Here is a 16,286-nt window from a genome sequence, read left to right as displayed (position 1 = left end):
TGTATTTTTAGAGATTTGAGATATTATGGAAAGTAGTAAGACAAGCTAAATCAAGGTCACGCACAAGTCTCATCTTCATGCCTCTGGACCCAAACAAAAGAGTCATTGCTGTCGCCCTGCTCACAGTGTTTGAACTGGCAGGATGGAGTAAACAAACCAATGGGAAAAACCTTGTTTCACATTAAGGACACTGATCCTGGTGTACTTTTTCACACAGAGTATCTGAATGTTTAAATGAGTTTGGTTTGGTTTCAGGATGTTTGTCTCTTTGTCAATCTCCGCCCCTTGGGTGCAGTTTTTCAAATGCCAAATTTGGACAATTAATCTCCAGGCTTGCTGTTGGGGACAGGAAGTATACAATTTCAGGATTTCCATAGCAACAGGCAGCCCTTGGCCTTTGGGCCGCTAGCTTGTGTTTCTTCTCTGTGGTCTACTCAATAGTTTCACTGTGAACTCTTTTGTTCGCCAATTGACACGGTCAGAGTACATGACTGCAACTGAATAAAATCCAGAGGTTCTCTGAATGGGCTCCAGCCTATCCATAGTGATCTGCCTCAAATTGATTGTTTACATGTGTATTGTTGATTTGAGTTCTATTCTATTCTCACCTATTTTGTTTTTAACTGTTTCCCTGCCATTGATGAGATTTTCCGCCATTTATGACAGAATGCTTCCCTGCCATTGACAAGTTTTTTTCTGGCAGTCTATGTTTTCACTGTTATACGTTAGGGGGCTCGATTACGCATCTTCTGAAATAGTGCAGAATTAAATTCAGGATCCAAAAACAGTCAAACTGAAAGAGTTAAAAGTGCATTTAGTATTTTTTTTAATGTTGTGCTGGGTGATTGGTCTTGGACTGATACTAGACAACGTACTGACAACTAGAGGCGTGGATGTAGCATTACACGAATTCCCTCACATCCCTAATTCTTTGCTTGTTAGTTTAATATTTTGTTTAATATCCGTTATTAGTTATTAAATATGTTATCTTCTACCAATACATTTCTAGAACCCCTATTTCCTATTTAAACCCAATCTGCAGAATTTGTCAAAAAAAAAAAAAAAAAAAAAAATATTTCCCTAAAATCATGCAGAAAATGTGGAAAAAAATTTCGGGGCCTGGTTATGTGCTCTCAATATGGCAGCCCCCATGGAGTGACCATCTAAAAGTAGAATAAAACAGCTTTTGTAGGCTACTGATATGACTGGAGTCTTTATCCATGTAAAAGTACATTTATGTTTCATATTTTTTATAAATTATTATACAATATTAAAATAATACTATGATAAAAACTAATAGTATATTATAATAGTTTTTATAATATACGCTACCATTAAAATGTTTGGGGTCATTAATTATTTGTTTGTTTGTTTTTTCTAAAGAAATTAATACTTTTATTCAGCAAGGACACATTAAATTGATTATAATGTTACAATAGGTTTTTTATTTTATATAAATGCTGTTCATTTGAACTTTATATTAATAAAATATTTTCCACAAAAATATTAAGCACCACAACTGTTTTTAACATTGATAATAATAAAAAATGATTCTTGACCATCAAATCAGTATATTATGATTTCTGAAGGATCATGTGACACTGAAGACTGGAATAATGATGCTGAAAATTCAGCTTTGGCGTCACAGGAATAAACTACATTTTAAAATAAAAAAATTGAATAATATTTCACAATATTACCTTTTTACTATATTTTTAATCAAATAAATGCTGCCTTGGTGAGCATAAATGACTGCTTTCAAAAACAATAAAAAATCTTACACAGCCTAAACTTTTGAATGGTAGTGTATATTTATGTACTGTCATTGGTGCATAACTTTTTTTAATGAGAAAAAAAAGTTGTATAAACTCAACTTAACATCCATCTATCAATCTCATGGAATTTTTTTGTGTTTCCACAGCTGAGTTTCTGTCCAGCTTGGGCCAGTATGAGATTGCCATCCCAGTGCGTGTGGGGCCGCATGGGGAAACACTATCGGAAGAGGAGACTTCTCACGGGAATGGCCGACACCGGCGTAGCACGGAATCGCAGAGCGTTCCAGACCCGCAGCTGTACTATCAGCTCTCCACGTCGAGCGCTGACCTTCTACTCAACCTCACACTGCAGGGAGGACTGCTTTCACGACAGTTCCGTGTGGAATACTGGAAGAGAGGGCACTTGGCTTGGAGTCACCCGTACTTGCCCAACTGCCACTACGTGGGTCACCTGCAGCACCAGCCTCACTCTAGTTCTGTGGCTCTTAGCAACTGTAACGGCCTGGTGAGCTCCACTGTACTTTTATCAGAAATAGTGCTGAGTCTCAAATGATGTATTAATCTCTGTGTACTAAACCTAAGCACTATGACGACCGGAAAGTCCGGAAAATGCTCTGCACCTATAGCCTTAAAGGAATATTCCGGGTTCAATGCAAGTTAAGCTTAATCAACAGATTACCTAATATTTTTTCTTGAAAAAAGTTCAGGGTCATTACATTTTTTTTAATGTTTTTGAAAGAAGTCTCTTTTGCTTACCAAGGCTGCATTTAATTGATCAAAAAATATTAATATTTTAGTGGAAACCAAAAGTTAAAAAAACAGCATTTATCAGTTTTGACCAATCTAATGTGTCTTTGCTAAATAAATTAATCATTTCTTTTAAAAAAAATCTTGAAAAAAAAAAAAAAAAAAAGAAAATATTTCCCTAAAATTGTGCAGAAAATGTGGCGAAAATTTTTCGGGGCCTGGTGATGTGCTCTTAATATGGCAGCCCCCATGGAGTGACCATCTAATGTGTCTTTGCTAAATAAATTAATCATTTCATAAAAAAAAAAAAAATCTTGCTAACCCCAAACCTTGTGTACTTTACATAGAAAAGATTAGCAAGATTTTTTTTTTTTCAAACTAAAATGTTCACATGCATATTGATTACGTCTCGTTACCATACTTTTAAAATAGTGAGTACTTAAACATTTATGGATTGGCCCCATTAACTCAATTAACTCAATTAACTAACATTAACAATTGTAAGTGTCTCACAGTAAAGAAAAAGTTTGCATCCTGCAAACAATCCCAGAATATTCCTTTAAATGGCTTTGTTAAACATTTCCATCACATGAGGCTCTGATATAAATAAAGATAATTCTGTATGTTAAAGTAATGGTCTATTATACAATGTAATCTCTTTCTTTCTACACTTGGGTGAGTTGTTGTGACGCCCCTGTAGATCTGAAATGGGCAGCTGTTGCTAAAGTCTGTCTCTCCCAGCTGGTGTAAAGCTCAGTTCCAAAAACAGGTGTTTTGGAGCCTAATGATGGATTTAGTTTCAAGCGGCATGCAGTGGCATGCTGTGGCATGCTCATTACTTGCATGAGCTGGTAATACACCTGCGTAAACAGATTACAAAGTCAAGACCAGTGCTTGTGTATGCAGACCCTTTGAGTATAGTGTTAAGACTCTGATAAATGCCAATACAGCCTAGTTCTTGTAGCATTGGGTGATTCAACTACCTGGCGTGACAGGTGCTAATAAATGACAAGCCTGGTCGATAATTTACCCATTTTGATTAAATTGTGTGTGCACCAACACAAGTAAATACAATGGAGGATTAAGCTTGCTCATGAAAGCGGGAAGAAACTTCCAGGTTAATTATTGGTGATCAGAGTAGCATGACTTAATTCATTAGGGAATGCTCAGTGTGTCCACAAGAGCATCACTAAGCACATTACAGGATTATGTGGACTTGAAAAGTGTGACTGAGAGATGAAGAGAGGAAACAATGAAACATGCTAAGATCCTTTGGCCTTCCGCCATGAGTTCCCATTTCATCCAGGATTATTAGCCCTGCGCAAGCTCATTATTTTAGAGGGGAGACTAATGATGGGATAATTTGATGATCTTGCAGTGTATCTAGATTGTAAACTCAGATTGAGCAGGGAGGCCAACTGATTTGTTCTTTCATATCCAAGCAAAACCGCCTCATATATGTCAATGTCAGATCCTTCATGGTAATTTAGGGTAAAAAAAAAAGGTGCTAATCTATGGTTTCTTGGCTTTTTCAGCAAGGGGTTATTGTAGCTGGAGGTGAGGAGTACCTTATTGAACCCCTGGTTTCTGCTAAAAACTACACTAATGACGATGGCAGAGAAGGGCGCCCACATGTCGTGTATAAACGGTCATCTCTGAGATACCAGAACATGGACCAGTCCTGTGGAGTCATTGGTAAGAATGATAAAAACCACAAAGATATATTTTATACATCAACAACTCCTTGAAAGAAAATTGTGCTCACCAGACCATTTCATTGGGTGTTTCATTATATACGGCATCCTGTTTTAATACTTGACATCGAAGTTGCATTGTAACCGAATTAGCAACAGATCTGTATTGTCAATGTACATCAGAGTAAAACAAATTATTGAAAAATATTGAGCAGGGACTTGGTTCTGTCTATCAGTTGTTGATTAGATTAGGCCATTGTAAGAAATGGGTGGGATTTAAAGGAATAGCTCACCCAAAAATGAAAATTTCCTGATTATTTACCTCACCCCCAGGCCATCCAAGATATATATGTCTTCGTTTTTTGATCCGAAAATTATTTTTGAAGAAAACATTCAATTTTTTGTGCAAACTATTTAAGCTGTCTAAATGATTGGAAAAGTCTGACATACATCACCAGAGAGAAGTTTTTAATTTCATCAGAAGATCAAATCATGCATTAGAAAATAGATAGGGTGAATTTATATGTCATGCAACTTTATAGATCCAACTTATTTGGGACACAGCCTGATTTATTGATAAACCAACATAACTAACTTAACTTTAGTACCTTATTGAAAGTAATCAATCCATTGCCAGCTGATTCACAGTTTGCATTTATGCTAAAAAAAAGAGCAATAACATGGGCTTTCAGGATTTTAACAAAAAACTATGTAGCCACAAAGTCTTTCTCATTGTTCCTCCTCAGACGAAAAGCCTGGTAAGAGCTATGGATGGTGGCAGAGAACAATTAAGCCCTCACCCAACCAGATGGGACGGGGGCAGTTACCACTAAAGCGCTCTGTCAGCCGAGAGCGCTACGTCGAAACCCTGGTGGTTGCCGACAAGATGATGGTCAGCTATCACGGCCGTCGTGATATCGAGCAGTACATTCTGGCCGTCATGAATATTGTAAGCTTCAACTCTCCTTGTTCTTGTTTGCATGCTTTAAGGATACAAAAATTTAAATCCTGTCATTGTTTACTCACCCTCATATCTTTTGAAAACCCTATGACTTGTCTTTCCATGTAACCCAAAAGGAGTTATTTATAGAATGTCCAAGCTGTTCTTTTTTGTACAATAAAAGTGAATGGGGACAATATCAGGCAAGATTTTAAAGTTCTATCTGTTCCTCACAAACCGATCGCCTGGGTAGGAATACAGCACACAAGTTTGATGAACTGGTGCTTATTCTGTGTTTGACTGCCCCTGATCATTCGCTTTCGTTGTATGGAAGAAAGCAGCTCAGACATTCTGCTAAACTCTTCACAAGTTACTTGAGATTCTTACAAAGATCTAAAATGAATAGTCTGCAATGATATCCCACAGACTTAAGTGAATCTTCAGAGGATGTTTGGCCTGTCCAGGTCATTTGTATTGGCTCAAAGAAAAAAGATTAAATAAAACCAGTTGTCTAAGTAACTGTCTTCTGTCACCCTAAGAATCCATATTTCTCTCTCCAATTTATAATCCCCATGGGCAATTTGTGGCATTATTACAAATAGTTTCACACCTGTGGAATGTGTTTAATAAAGGGATTACCTCACCTCACGGCCCCAGAGCAACAGTTAGCACTGGTTTTATAGCAGACTGTAAAATGTCCATCTTTACAGTAAACAGCAGGATTAGAAAGGTCTAAAAACAGACAATTGGCTCGTTTTTAAGACTGGTTTTTTCTTGTTTCCCTGGAGGTCAGGTTGCCAAACTGTTCCAGGATTCTAGCCTGGGGAATGCTGTGAACATCGTTGTGACGAGGCTTATTCTACTGATGGAAGACCAGGTACTCTTTTTAAAGCACTTTGCACATGTGCCTAGGACAGTCATGATTATTACATTTGCCTGATCACGATTATTTGTGCACTTTTTAATTCCAGTCACATATTGCCATCTAAATCAGGACATTTTACGTCAAAATGACAAGTGAACATAGAAATGCTATAAATTTTGCATTTATTTATTTTTTCTTTCTGGTGCAGCAGTGCTTTTTGTGAGAGCACCAAATGAACGTGAAATATTAACGCCTCTGATGTGAATTCGCCATCTCTGAAAGTATAAACAGTGGTTTAACATATATTGTGAGTGCAAAGAAATTAATATCTATTCAGCAAAGATGCATTAAATTGATCAAAAAAGTCTTTTACAGAAGATTCATATTTCAAATAAATACTGTTCTTTTCAACTTACTATTCATCATAGAATACTGAAATTAATGCATCACAGTTTCCACAAAAATATTAAGCAGTACAACTGTTTTAAATTGTAATAATATTTTGCAATATTACAGTTACTGTAATATTACTTTAATATTACTGTTTTTACTGTATTTTTGATCAAATAAATGCAGCTTGGTGAGCATAAGAGACTTCTTTCAAAAACATTAAAAAACGTACCTAATTCAAACCTTTGAACGGTAGTGTATATTATTATTCCATATATATTCCATGATTTTCTATTATCTGATTTTTTTTTATTATTATTATTCCAAAAAACATCTGTGTGAAAAGAAAGTTCACTTAATTTAATATTTTAAATAGTCAAAAATGCATGTAAAATATTTTATTCATGCAATTCTAACCCTGTGTAACATTTAAAAAATAGTTTAAAACTTTGTGAAATGCTGAAAGAAAACATACACTTTATTGTATAATTCCAAGTAAATGTGCAGTAAGATTATTACAAGCAACACAAGTAATAGAAAAAAGGCCATCATTTATTGCAATAATTACATCAGACAAGATAAGTATTCAACAGATAATATGTCATGACGATGACAGCCCAACTCATACACAAATAAGCCTTAGTCTGGCTTATTTCACCTGTCAAAGAATTCCTTGTTTGTGTATTTACAGGCTGAAGCATCTTAGTCTGAGGCAATTGAGACAGTCTGTACACGTCTGGACTGTTTGCTACCCAACTCTGCTGGGTGTGTCCAGAGAGCCTGCCATGACTGCTCTTATTGTTGATTATGAATGCTCATATTGCCACACTCATGAATGTACAGGGACCTGAAAAAAAAGAAAAAAAAAGAAAAAAACGTGCAAAATCTAATGGCAATCCTAACTGTACCGCTACTGTTCTCGCCGCCTGCCTCTGAACGCAATCAATCTGCCTCTGTCATGCATTCAGGCTTCCACCTCTGTCCTGAGCGGGGCGTGACGACACTGCATGAGCGAGTTGGCTCACGCGGCAGGACCTCTGGAACATGCTGACAGAGTCGGGACCTCAAACAGGCTCCTACAGACGACACAGGGCAGGAAAAGGATAGGAGTGGGGTTTTGTGGTGTATTTAATGAAGCATTAATGATCCCGAATCGCAGACAGCTAAAAATAAATCCCCCGGTAATTCGTTCCGCATAATGTCATTTGACAAATGATGGGAGACTGGTCATTAGGAGCAGTATTAGCCGTGTTGAGATAACCACTGTGTGGAGTGCTGAGGTTTTGTGGAACCAAACATGGTTCATTTCCAGATGAGAACACCCCACCACCCCCTGTGTTAGAGGAAACCTGGAAAGTTAGAACACTGGATTGTGGGATGATACAATTATAGGCTATGCCAGTTTGCATTCTTGGGTTACAAGTGTAATGGTGCTGTGGCTGGCTTGGGTGCTGTATGCCAGGCAGAGCGGTAGGGAAACGCTGTGTGTCTTTCTGTAAATGCTACTTGTAGTTAGTGCTGGGCGGTATACCGGTTCATACCGAATACCGGTATTTATTTTTGTTATGATATGAATTTGATATGAATATGTCGCTTAACCAACGGAACGCGGCGCAGCCCGTCACTGAGAGCGTCCCGTTTCACTGTTGCACTGTAGTGAGAGCACAGCTGAGATCGCATCACAGCCTATGGTAAGATTGAAATCACCCCCTAATGCCTCATTCACTATTCCCTACGTTATCCACTTATATTGTTCACTTGCAAGAGTGAATGAAAACGTGTGCGTGTACATCGGCTGTACACTCGTTATTGCGGTGCAATGTGAGATTGAATGAGTGCGCTCAATAACGTCCACTATGGTTTCGGACACCACTACAAATGGCTGTCCCCTCAAATAATGCCCTATTTGAGGTTATAGGGGGCAATTTCGGATTCAGCCCTTGATTACAGCGGAGAATTCAAACTACACGCGGTGCGCGAGATAGAGCGGTTTCTGCGCGGAGCACGTGATGAGATTAACAACGTTCTCCACATGGATATATCAGATATAAACACGTTCGCTCCGGTCTAAGTTTTTTTATGGACCTATTTCATATATTCTAGTGCTCTAAACATGAACCAGCAGCTTGTATGCGCACATATTTCATCACATCTTCTTCAAATGAAATGTAACGTTATGCAAAGGACACTGAACTGTACGTCTGATCACGACCGCGATGACACGATGGGTTATTCTGCTACATAGAAGACGATGTAAGTTAATAAATACACTGACAATTCAAAGAAGAATGGGCAAAAAGTGAACTGCTTTATTCTTTCTGTGTTAAACTTACGTGTGTCATTTGTTCAGAGACTGTGCTCTTAAATGTAGGCTACTGAAAATATCCTCAGACAGTTTAAATGTTCTTCCGCGTTTCTCCCTCGTTTTGACAGTTTGTTGTTATATAGTGTTAGATTTTTAAAATGCTTAAGGTGCCCTCAACTCTCAAATCTCCATGGTCATATTTTAATATTCATGTGTCTGTAATGAGTGTGTTGCAGGTCAGTGTTTTATTGGTTGTTGTCTCCCCACAGCATCATTTTGTGGGGCTCTGTGAACCTGTATTAACTCTAGTGTGGAATTTTTCTACAATATTCACTCATCATGACAGTAAAACAGGGCAATAGTCAATCTACTGCAGTATTTCCTCTCTCAATCAGTAGAAAATGTGGTTAACGCCCGGTCATGCATAGGGGAAAAAAAATACCGTCATATACCGTGAAACCGATATAATTTTGAAAAATACCGTGATATAAATTTTTGGTCATACCGCCCAGCACTACTTGTAGTGTTATTAGTTATTAGTTAGTAGTGTTGTGTCCATATTACCATACAAGCCCCGATCCACTGTAAACTCAATAATGCAGAGAAATGGGTCAGAGCTGTGCATATTTAAAGCTAAAGAACTTCCTCACGAGCAGGGACTTTCTGAAGGGGGACATTTTTTTACCCAGAACTTAATTTAGACGCTGGTCCCTGCTGTCGAAACAGTGAGTACCACCCAAAGTCCCTAGTTCCTGGGTAAAGTTCCTGCAGTGGAAACGCGTCCTAAGGTGTAGACATTATATGTAAGCCATATGCATACCATACCAATGGCAAATAGAAGCAGCGTTCGGGAAAACCTTTTTGAAAACAATCATTGTTTATGCTATTTCGTTTCGCACAGGAATTAAATAGCTACTTTGAAAGAACCAGCATATTTTCTGCTATTATTTGAAAATAAGGCCAGTATCAGTCTAGTTACTGAACAAACTAAAACACATGTTGCAATGAATCTGGATCTGATCCAAGTCTTTCTAATCCAAATTTCTCTCTTTCCAGCCTACACTAGAGGTAAACCATCATGCAGGGAAGTCTTTAGACAGTTTCTGCAAGTGGCAAAAGTCCATCCTGCACCGGAACGGTCATGGGAATGCCATCCCTGACAATGGAATTGCACACCATGATACAGCAGTCCTCATCACCAGGTTAGCATGAAGATGATTCTAGCTCTGTTTGTGGTGTTGTGTTAGGCCTATTTCACTCTTTTGACAGTGACAGAGAACTAAGTTTCACAATGTCAGTATATGCTTTTGTTTAAATATATACTTTTTATGCACATCCACACTAACATCTGTCTAAAATTTTGTAGCGCTCCATTGGTTCTAAAGGCAGCAGGTCATAATTTTAAAATGGCTTTAAGTACTTGAAATGTGTGTTTGGAAGAACTAGCGATTTATGGTAAATCATGCTATAGCTTTAATCCACACAATGAGGAGTTAAGTTGAATTGCTGCGCTTGAGAGCTGAGTGTGTGAGGTATGTGTGAAGTATGAGAGAGAAATAGAGAGTGAGAGTGAAGGAGATAGACAGAGAGAAAGACAAGTGTGGGAAGTGTTGAGTCTTTATATTGGAGGCCTGTATCAGAGGGTATGTCTGCTGGATGCATCAAGCGTTTCCTTTCATTGTCTTCACTCTCTTATCAAGAAAGTGTCCAGTCTGTGAACTGTCTCACAGCACTGGTATCTGAGTGTGTGTTTGTTCTGTGGAAACCAAGCAGTTCATTCACCACAACATTTCTGTGGTATGTTTTCAGGTATGACATCTGCATCTACAAGAACAAACCCTGTGGAACACTTGGTAAGCCATCCATCCATCCATCCATCCATCCATCCATCCATCCATCCATCCATTGCCTTATCTGTCTGCATATATTCAGTATTTATTTATCAAATTCTCACTTCTTCTCTGTTCATAACATAGCTAATCAAAGGTTTATTGGTACTGTATAGTTTTAATTTGATTTTGATTAGTTTGTAGAGACTAATTAATTAATGAACTAATGAGTAGTACTGTAGTGTAGCTTGTATAGTGTATGCATATATGTATTTGCATATCCACCTTATTTTTCAACGCGGAAGTAAGCTATTTCCTGTGAATGTTAAGACTTCAGGTTCATTAGCAGCTATAGGTAAACAACTAGGAACAATTACAAAGTGCAGTAAATTGCTATTTGCGCAACAAAACCAGTGTGTTTATGATTGTGATAATAAAATAATATGATAACAAATTCAAGTTTGCAGTATAAATCAGCACAACAAACTGTTTTTGTGGAGTTAAAAGTTAAAATTCAAGTTAAAAATGGCAACGCCTGATCTTACATTAAAAATAAGGTGGATAGTATTGTAGCATATATGTGTGTGTGTGTGTGTCCATGTCACTGTGCGCATGTGCCCACACGTGTCTGTATCAGGTCTGGCACCTGTTGGCGGTATGTGTGAGCCAGAGAGAAGCTGCAGCATCAATGAAGACATTGGTCTGGCCACTGCTTTCACTATTGCACACGAGATTGGACACACGTGAGTCTTTTCCAAAACCTCCTTCTGCTCCTACAGTGTCTTGTGTTCCTCTGCTCCTCCATGTCTTTCTGCCTGGATGATTGATGCTGATTGCTTTGAGTTAAGGTTAGATTTCAGTAAGGTATCTTTATGTACACTGCAATGTAAATTGCTACATTCTTTTCTACATTGTCTTAACAGGGGCAGGTGCAAGTGAGAAAGCCTGGGATAGGTGCAAGCTATATAGCCTATATTAAATGGAAAATGGCCTTAAATTATTCTTAACATTTTTATTTATGTTGCTAAGGGTTTCCAAACCTGGGGAAACTGTGGGATCTTGAGGGAACTGCAAGGGGTTGGAGTAGATGAAAAGCTAATAATTAGTTAAATCATAAAAATATAAAATGAAAATGAACACAGAAATTGAATATATAAAAAATGAAACGCTTCCTGAAAAAGATAAATAATTTAGCTTAGCCGACAAAAAAGTTTAGGAATCCCTGATGTACCTGTTTTCAAAAACGGTGTCTAAATTATGTCAGTATATATTCCAAAACCTTCATTGTTCCCTCAGCACCTATTGAAGCTCTACTATAGGTCAGCAGTACATCAGCTCTCTGAAATTCCAGTTTTACCTACTTATGTCATCAGGGCATACCCTTTCAACTCTGACCCTTGACATTTGACCTCTACTCTGAGTGGCCTACCAAAACAAACTTGGGTTATATTCAAGGATGAACTATAAAGCCACCCGAGCCGTTTAAATATGAATAATTCTCATTATCAACAACTGCACTAATATTTTCTCTCAGTCTTGCGATATTTATATCTTGTTAGTGGAGCAAGTGACGACAGACTCTGATGCTCCAGGCGGCTCTCACTGGGCTTTTCATTTGTGGTTTCTTGCACTCCAAGACGTTGAAGTATTGTTTTACTTGGTGGCCCAGCATTCCATTGACTTTCTGCAGTTTAATCATGCATATGGATTTATGGGCACGCCTGGCTGATATCGTGCCACTGCCTGCACATATCATTCCTCAAACCTTCAAAATACTTCCATGAAAGGAAATTCTGTTGTCATTTCTGCTGTTTTGGTAGTTGAAAAGCATTTTTTGCTATCATTGTTCAGATCTGAGCTGTTTGTGCTGGGTCACCCAGTATTCTGTTGCCTTGGCTACACTCACGGGCCTCGGAGCTGTTTTCATAGGTGGTGAAGTCATTAGTGGTCTGGTTCTAATGGTTCGTCCAGGTACCTTTGAACTGATGGCCATATGACGCTGCTCACTGGGGCTGTCTAGACAAGGGGGCATATGTTTAACTGTGTGTAGGATTACATAAGTTGTGTGAGGTGCTGATGGGTTTGTGTGTGCGTTCACTTTCTGTAACCTGGACCATAGGATTCCATTTGTATACTTCCATAAAATCATTCATCTCTCTCTTTCAGGTTTGGGATGAATCATGATGGTGTTGGCAATGCATGTGGGGTGCGCAGTCAGGAGACCGCTAAACTCATGGCTGCCCACATCACCATGAAGACTAACCCCTTCGTCTGGTCTGCCTGCAGCCGCGATTACATCACCAACTTCCTCGAGTGCGTCTCCTGCCCGAGTCTGAGATCTGTATTTCCACTGATGCGTACTGTATTTAGTGTGAAATATTGACTGTATCAACATTGGATTTCAGTATCATAAATTATGAATATAATTGATGTGAATGTCTTTTTAATCTCAAACGCAAATTCATGTTGTATAAGAGCCATTTGTTACATAAGGTATTTATAATTAAAAATAGACCAATATACAGGATGCACATTTTAGTGAATCTTTATTACATTCAATCAATTGTTATATTATTTCATTTTAAATTTTGTACTTATTTATATACTTTACTGTCAAACTGCTCCCTTTCAAGGGAGCTATGCTGCATCGGAATGTTGACACTATGGGAACACTTCTGCATGATTGTGTCTGAAGCATGTGTGAAATCACTCCAATCTCATTCATCCTGTGACGGATGACAGCGTTCCATGGAAGCTACAGTAGAAAAGATACCTGGACCAAACATCAGCCGTTCCATAGCAGCTATGGTGGTTATTGAGAGACAGCTATGGCTAAACTTGTCTGGTATAAAGGAAAAGGACAAGACTTCTCTGTTGGACACCTGGTCCTCCTTGGGTTCAGCCAGGTGGAAGTGGACTTGATCGCATCAGAGGAGTGGACACACTCTGCTCTGGTTCTACCTCATGCATCCAGCTCTGATGGGGTTGGATGCCATGGTTCAGATGTGAAGTTCTAGAGAGGGTTCACCAGGACAGGGTTCGTCTGCTATAGTAGCCCCATTCTGGCCAGCCCGAGTATGGTTTCTCGGACCTGATGTCTCTCCTGTATGGCTCTCCATTGGATATTATTGTCAGGAGGGATCTTCTCTCCCAGGCAGGGAACTGTTTGGGGGGATCATGCCAATCTATTACCCTAGCTGGAGATATGTGGGTTTGGCCCCTGAGGAGGACTAACTCTTGAAATCTGGTCTCTCAACTGAGGTTTTTGAGGTTTACGTGGTGGCCATTGCTGCTTACCATGCACTTTTGGGGAGTAAATCATTGGGGAGACATCCATTGGTATCTTGTTTCCTACATGGTGCTATGCAGCGGAGACCTGCAAGTCAAGCAAGAGTTCCAGTCATGGGATTTGGCCATTGTTCTGGAGGAGTTGTCTATGGCACCCTTTGAGCCTATTGAGTCATTCTCTGAAAAATTCCTTACTCTCAAGATGGCGTTCTTACTTGCTATTACATCTCTAAAGAGGGTAGGAGATTTGCAGGCCCTGTCTGTCGCCTCCTGCCTAGAGTTTGCTCCCGGCATGGTAAAAGCTTTTCTTCGTTCTTAACCAAGTATGTGACAAAGGTGTAGCATTAACTATTGTATATTGCTTTTCCCAGTTAGGGAACTTGATTATTACATCCACCGCTCTGCCCAGTGGCGTTAAACTGACCAGTTGCTGATATGTCGTAGTGGGTATGAACGTTCCCATAGCGTCAAAATTCTGAAGCAGCGTTCAGTTCCTTTGAAAGGGAATGTCTTGGTTATGACTGTAACCCTGGTTCCCTGAGAAGGGAACGAGATTCTGTGTTGTCTTGCTATACTTCCTGCATGCCTGAGAGTGACTTACTTCATCCAGTCAGAAGCAAAATGTTTTGTCCAGGTATCCTTTATAACTTCCATGGTACGCCGTCATGACATGACGTTTTGCCAATGAGTTTGGAGTGATTTCACATGTGCATCAGATGCAATCACATCGTTCCTATACCATCAACATTCTTATGCAGTGTCTCGTTCCCTTCTCAGGGAACCAAGGTTACAGTCATAACAGACTTTTTTTTCTTCAATTAATACTTTTGTTCTGCAAAGATGTATTAAATTGATGTATAAAAGTGACAGTACAAACATTTATAATGTTAAAAAAAAAGATCCTTGTCACCTTGGGTAAATGCCTTACAATAGTGATTAAAACAGGTTCCTTAACCATTAAAGCTGATTCACTCACAGTTGTGAGTTTTGTTGGACTGGTGTTTGTTGGCATCAGGGCAGTATGACCTAGCCTTTAGACTTCCATCGCTTCTGACATAACCGTTCTGTTTTCTTTCTGATTGTTTCACAGCTCTGGCATGGGTTCCTGCCTGAACAATATCCCCCCCAAACAGGAATTTGTTTATCCCACCACAGCCCCTGGCCAAGCCTATGATGCAGATGAGCAGTGCCGCTTCCAGTACGGAGTGAAGTCTCGTCAGTGTAAATACGGGGTACTTGCATCACTCAGTGTAATTGAAAACAGCTCTTCACCCAAGAAAGAAAATTCCATCATCATCAACATCATCATCATCATCATCATCTATTAAAAATGCAGATCAGCATGATTTTTGACTATGAGACCATGGTAATACCATGTTTTTTTCTGATCTACACTGTCGATCAAAAGTTTGGGGTCACTTCGTAAGATTGAACTTTCTATTTATCAAAGAATCCTGGAAAATTGAAAACAGTTATTTTAAATTGTAATAAATTTCATATTTAAAGTTTTTAATGTATTTTTATCAAAAAGATTCAGCTTTGGTGAGCATAAGAGACTTCTTTCAAAAACAATAAACTGCCTCTAGACCTATTGAACAATAGTGTATATCACCATACAAACACAGCATTGTGCTATAGACGTTAGAGTCATTTATTGTGTTAGTAACAACAACAACAACAAAAATACCATGGTAATGCTACATTTTTTGGACATATACCATGAAAGTACCATGCTGTTCTTTAAAGTACCTTGGAATGTTGAAATAACCATTTAAATGGTTGATATGACCCATGTGCAATATTTAATGTATTCTAAAGGTATTTGATAGCTTTTTGTGAGGAACAGACAAAAATTTAGGCCATTGTTCGCTAAAATATTTCTTTTCATTTTTGGGTGAACTTGTTCAATAATTGTTTGTTTAAACATTCTTTTTTATGTCTTTTATATATATATATATATATTGTTTTTACATATTCCCCTGGTTTCACAGACAAGGCTTAAGCTAGTCCTAGACTAAAATGCATGTTTGAGCTTTTTTAACTGAAAGCAACTTGCACTGACATATCTTAAAGGGAAAATTTTGTCATTTATTACTTACCCTCATGCCGTTCCACACCCGTAAGACCTTCGTTAATCTTCAGAACACAAATTAAGATATTTTAGTTGAAATCCGATGGCTCAGTGAGGCCTCCATAGGGAGCAATGACACTTCCTCTCTCAAGATCCATAAAGGTACTAAAAACATTTTTAAATCGGTTCATGTGAGTACAGTGGTTCAATATTAGTATTATAAAGCGACGAGAATATTTTTGGAGCGCCAAAAAAACAAAATATGTCAAAATATGAAGCATCGGAGCTTAAATGAATCAGTGTGTCGAATAATGATTCAGATCGCATGTCAAACTGCCAACGGCTGAAATCACGTGACTTTGGTGCTCCAAACAGCAGATTC

At 38.5% G+C, this 16,286-nt stretch overlaps 1 protein-coding gene across 1 annotated transcript in view; it reads left to right on the top strand.

Annotated features, from left to right (window-relative positions):
- adamts10 (ADAM metallopeptidase with thrombospondin type 1 motif, 10) overlaps positions 1–16,286 on the top strand; it is a 65,592-nt gene that overhangs the window by 12,418 nt on the left and 36,888 nt on the right. Inside the window, exons 3-11 of the mRNA XM_048209575.1 lie at positions 1,922–2,280; positions 4,058–4,217; positions 4,963–5,165; positions 5,950–6,033; positions 9,773–9,918; positions 10,526–10,569; positions 11,183–11,288; positions 12,712–12,858; positions 14,924–15,065. Of these exons, the coding sequence (XP_048065532.1) occupies positions 1,922–2,280; positions 4,058–4,217; positions 4,963–5,165; positions 5,950–6,033; positions 9,773–9,918; positions 10,526–10,569; positions 11,183–11,288; positions 12,712–12,858; positions 14,924–15,065 (1,391 nt within the window). The remainder of the gene's footprint in view (positions 1–1,921; positions 2,281–4,057; positions 4,218–4,962; positions 5,166–5,949; positions 6,034–9,772; positions 9,919–10,525; positions 10,570–11,182; positions 11,289–12,711; positions 12,859–14,923; positions 15,066–16,286) is intronic.

This window comes from Megalobrama amblycephala, linkage group LG12 (assembly GCF_018812025.1).
Source record: "Megalobrama amblycephala isolate DHTTF-2021 linkage group LG12, ASM1881202v1, whole genome shotgun sequence".
NCBI classification, from domain to species: domain Eukaryota; kingdom Metazoa; phylum Chordata; class Actinopteri; order Cypriniformes; family Xenocyprididae; genus Megalobrama; species Megalobrama amblycephala.
Note: the sequence above shows the minus strand (reverse complement) of the source record. Positions and strands in the feature narration are given on the sequence as shown.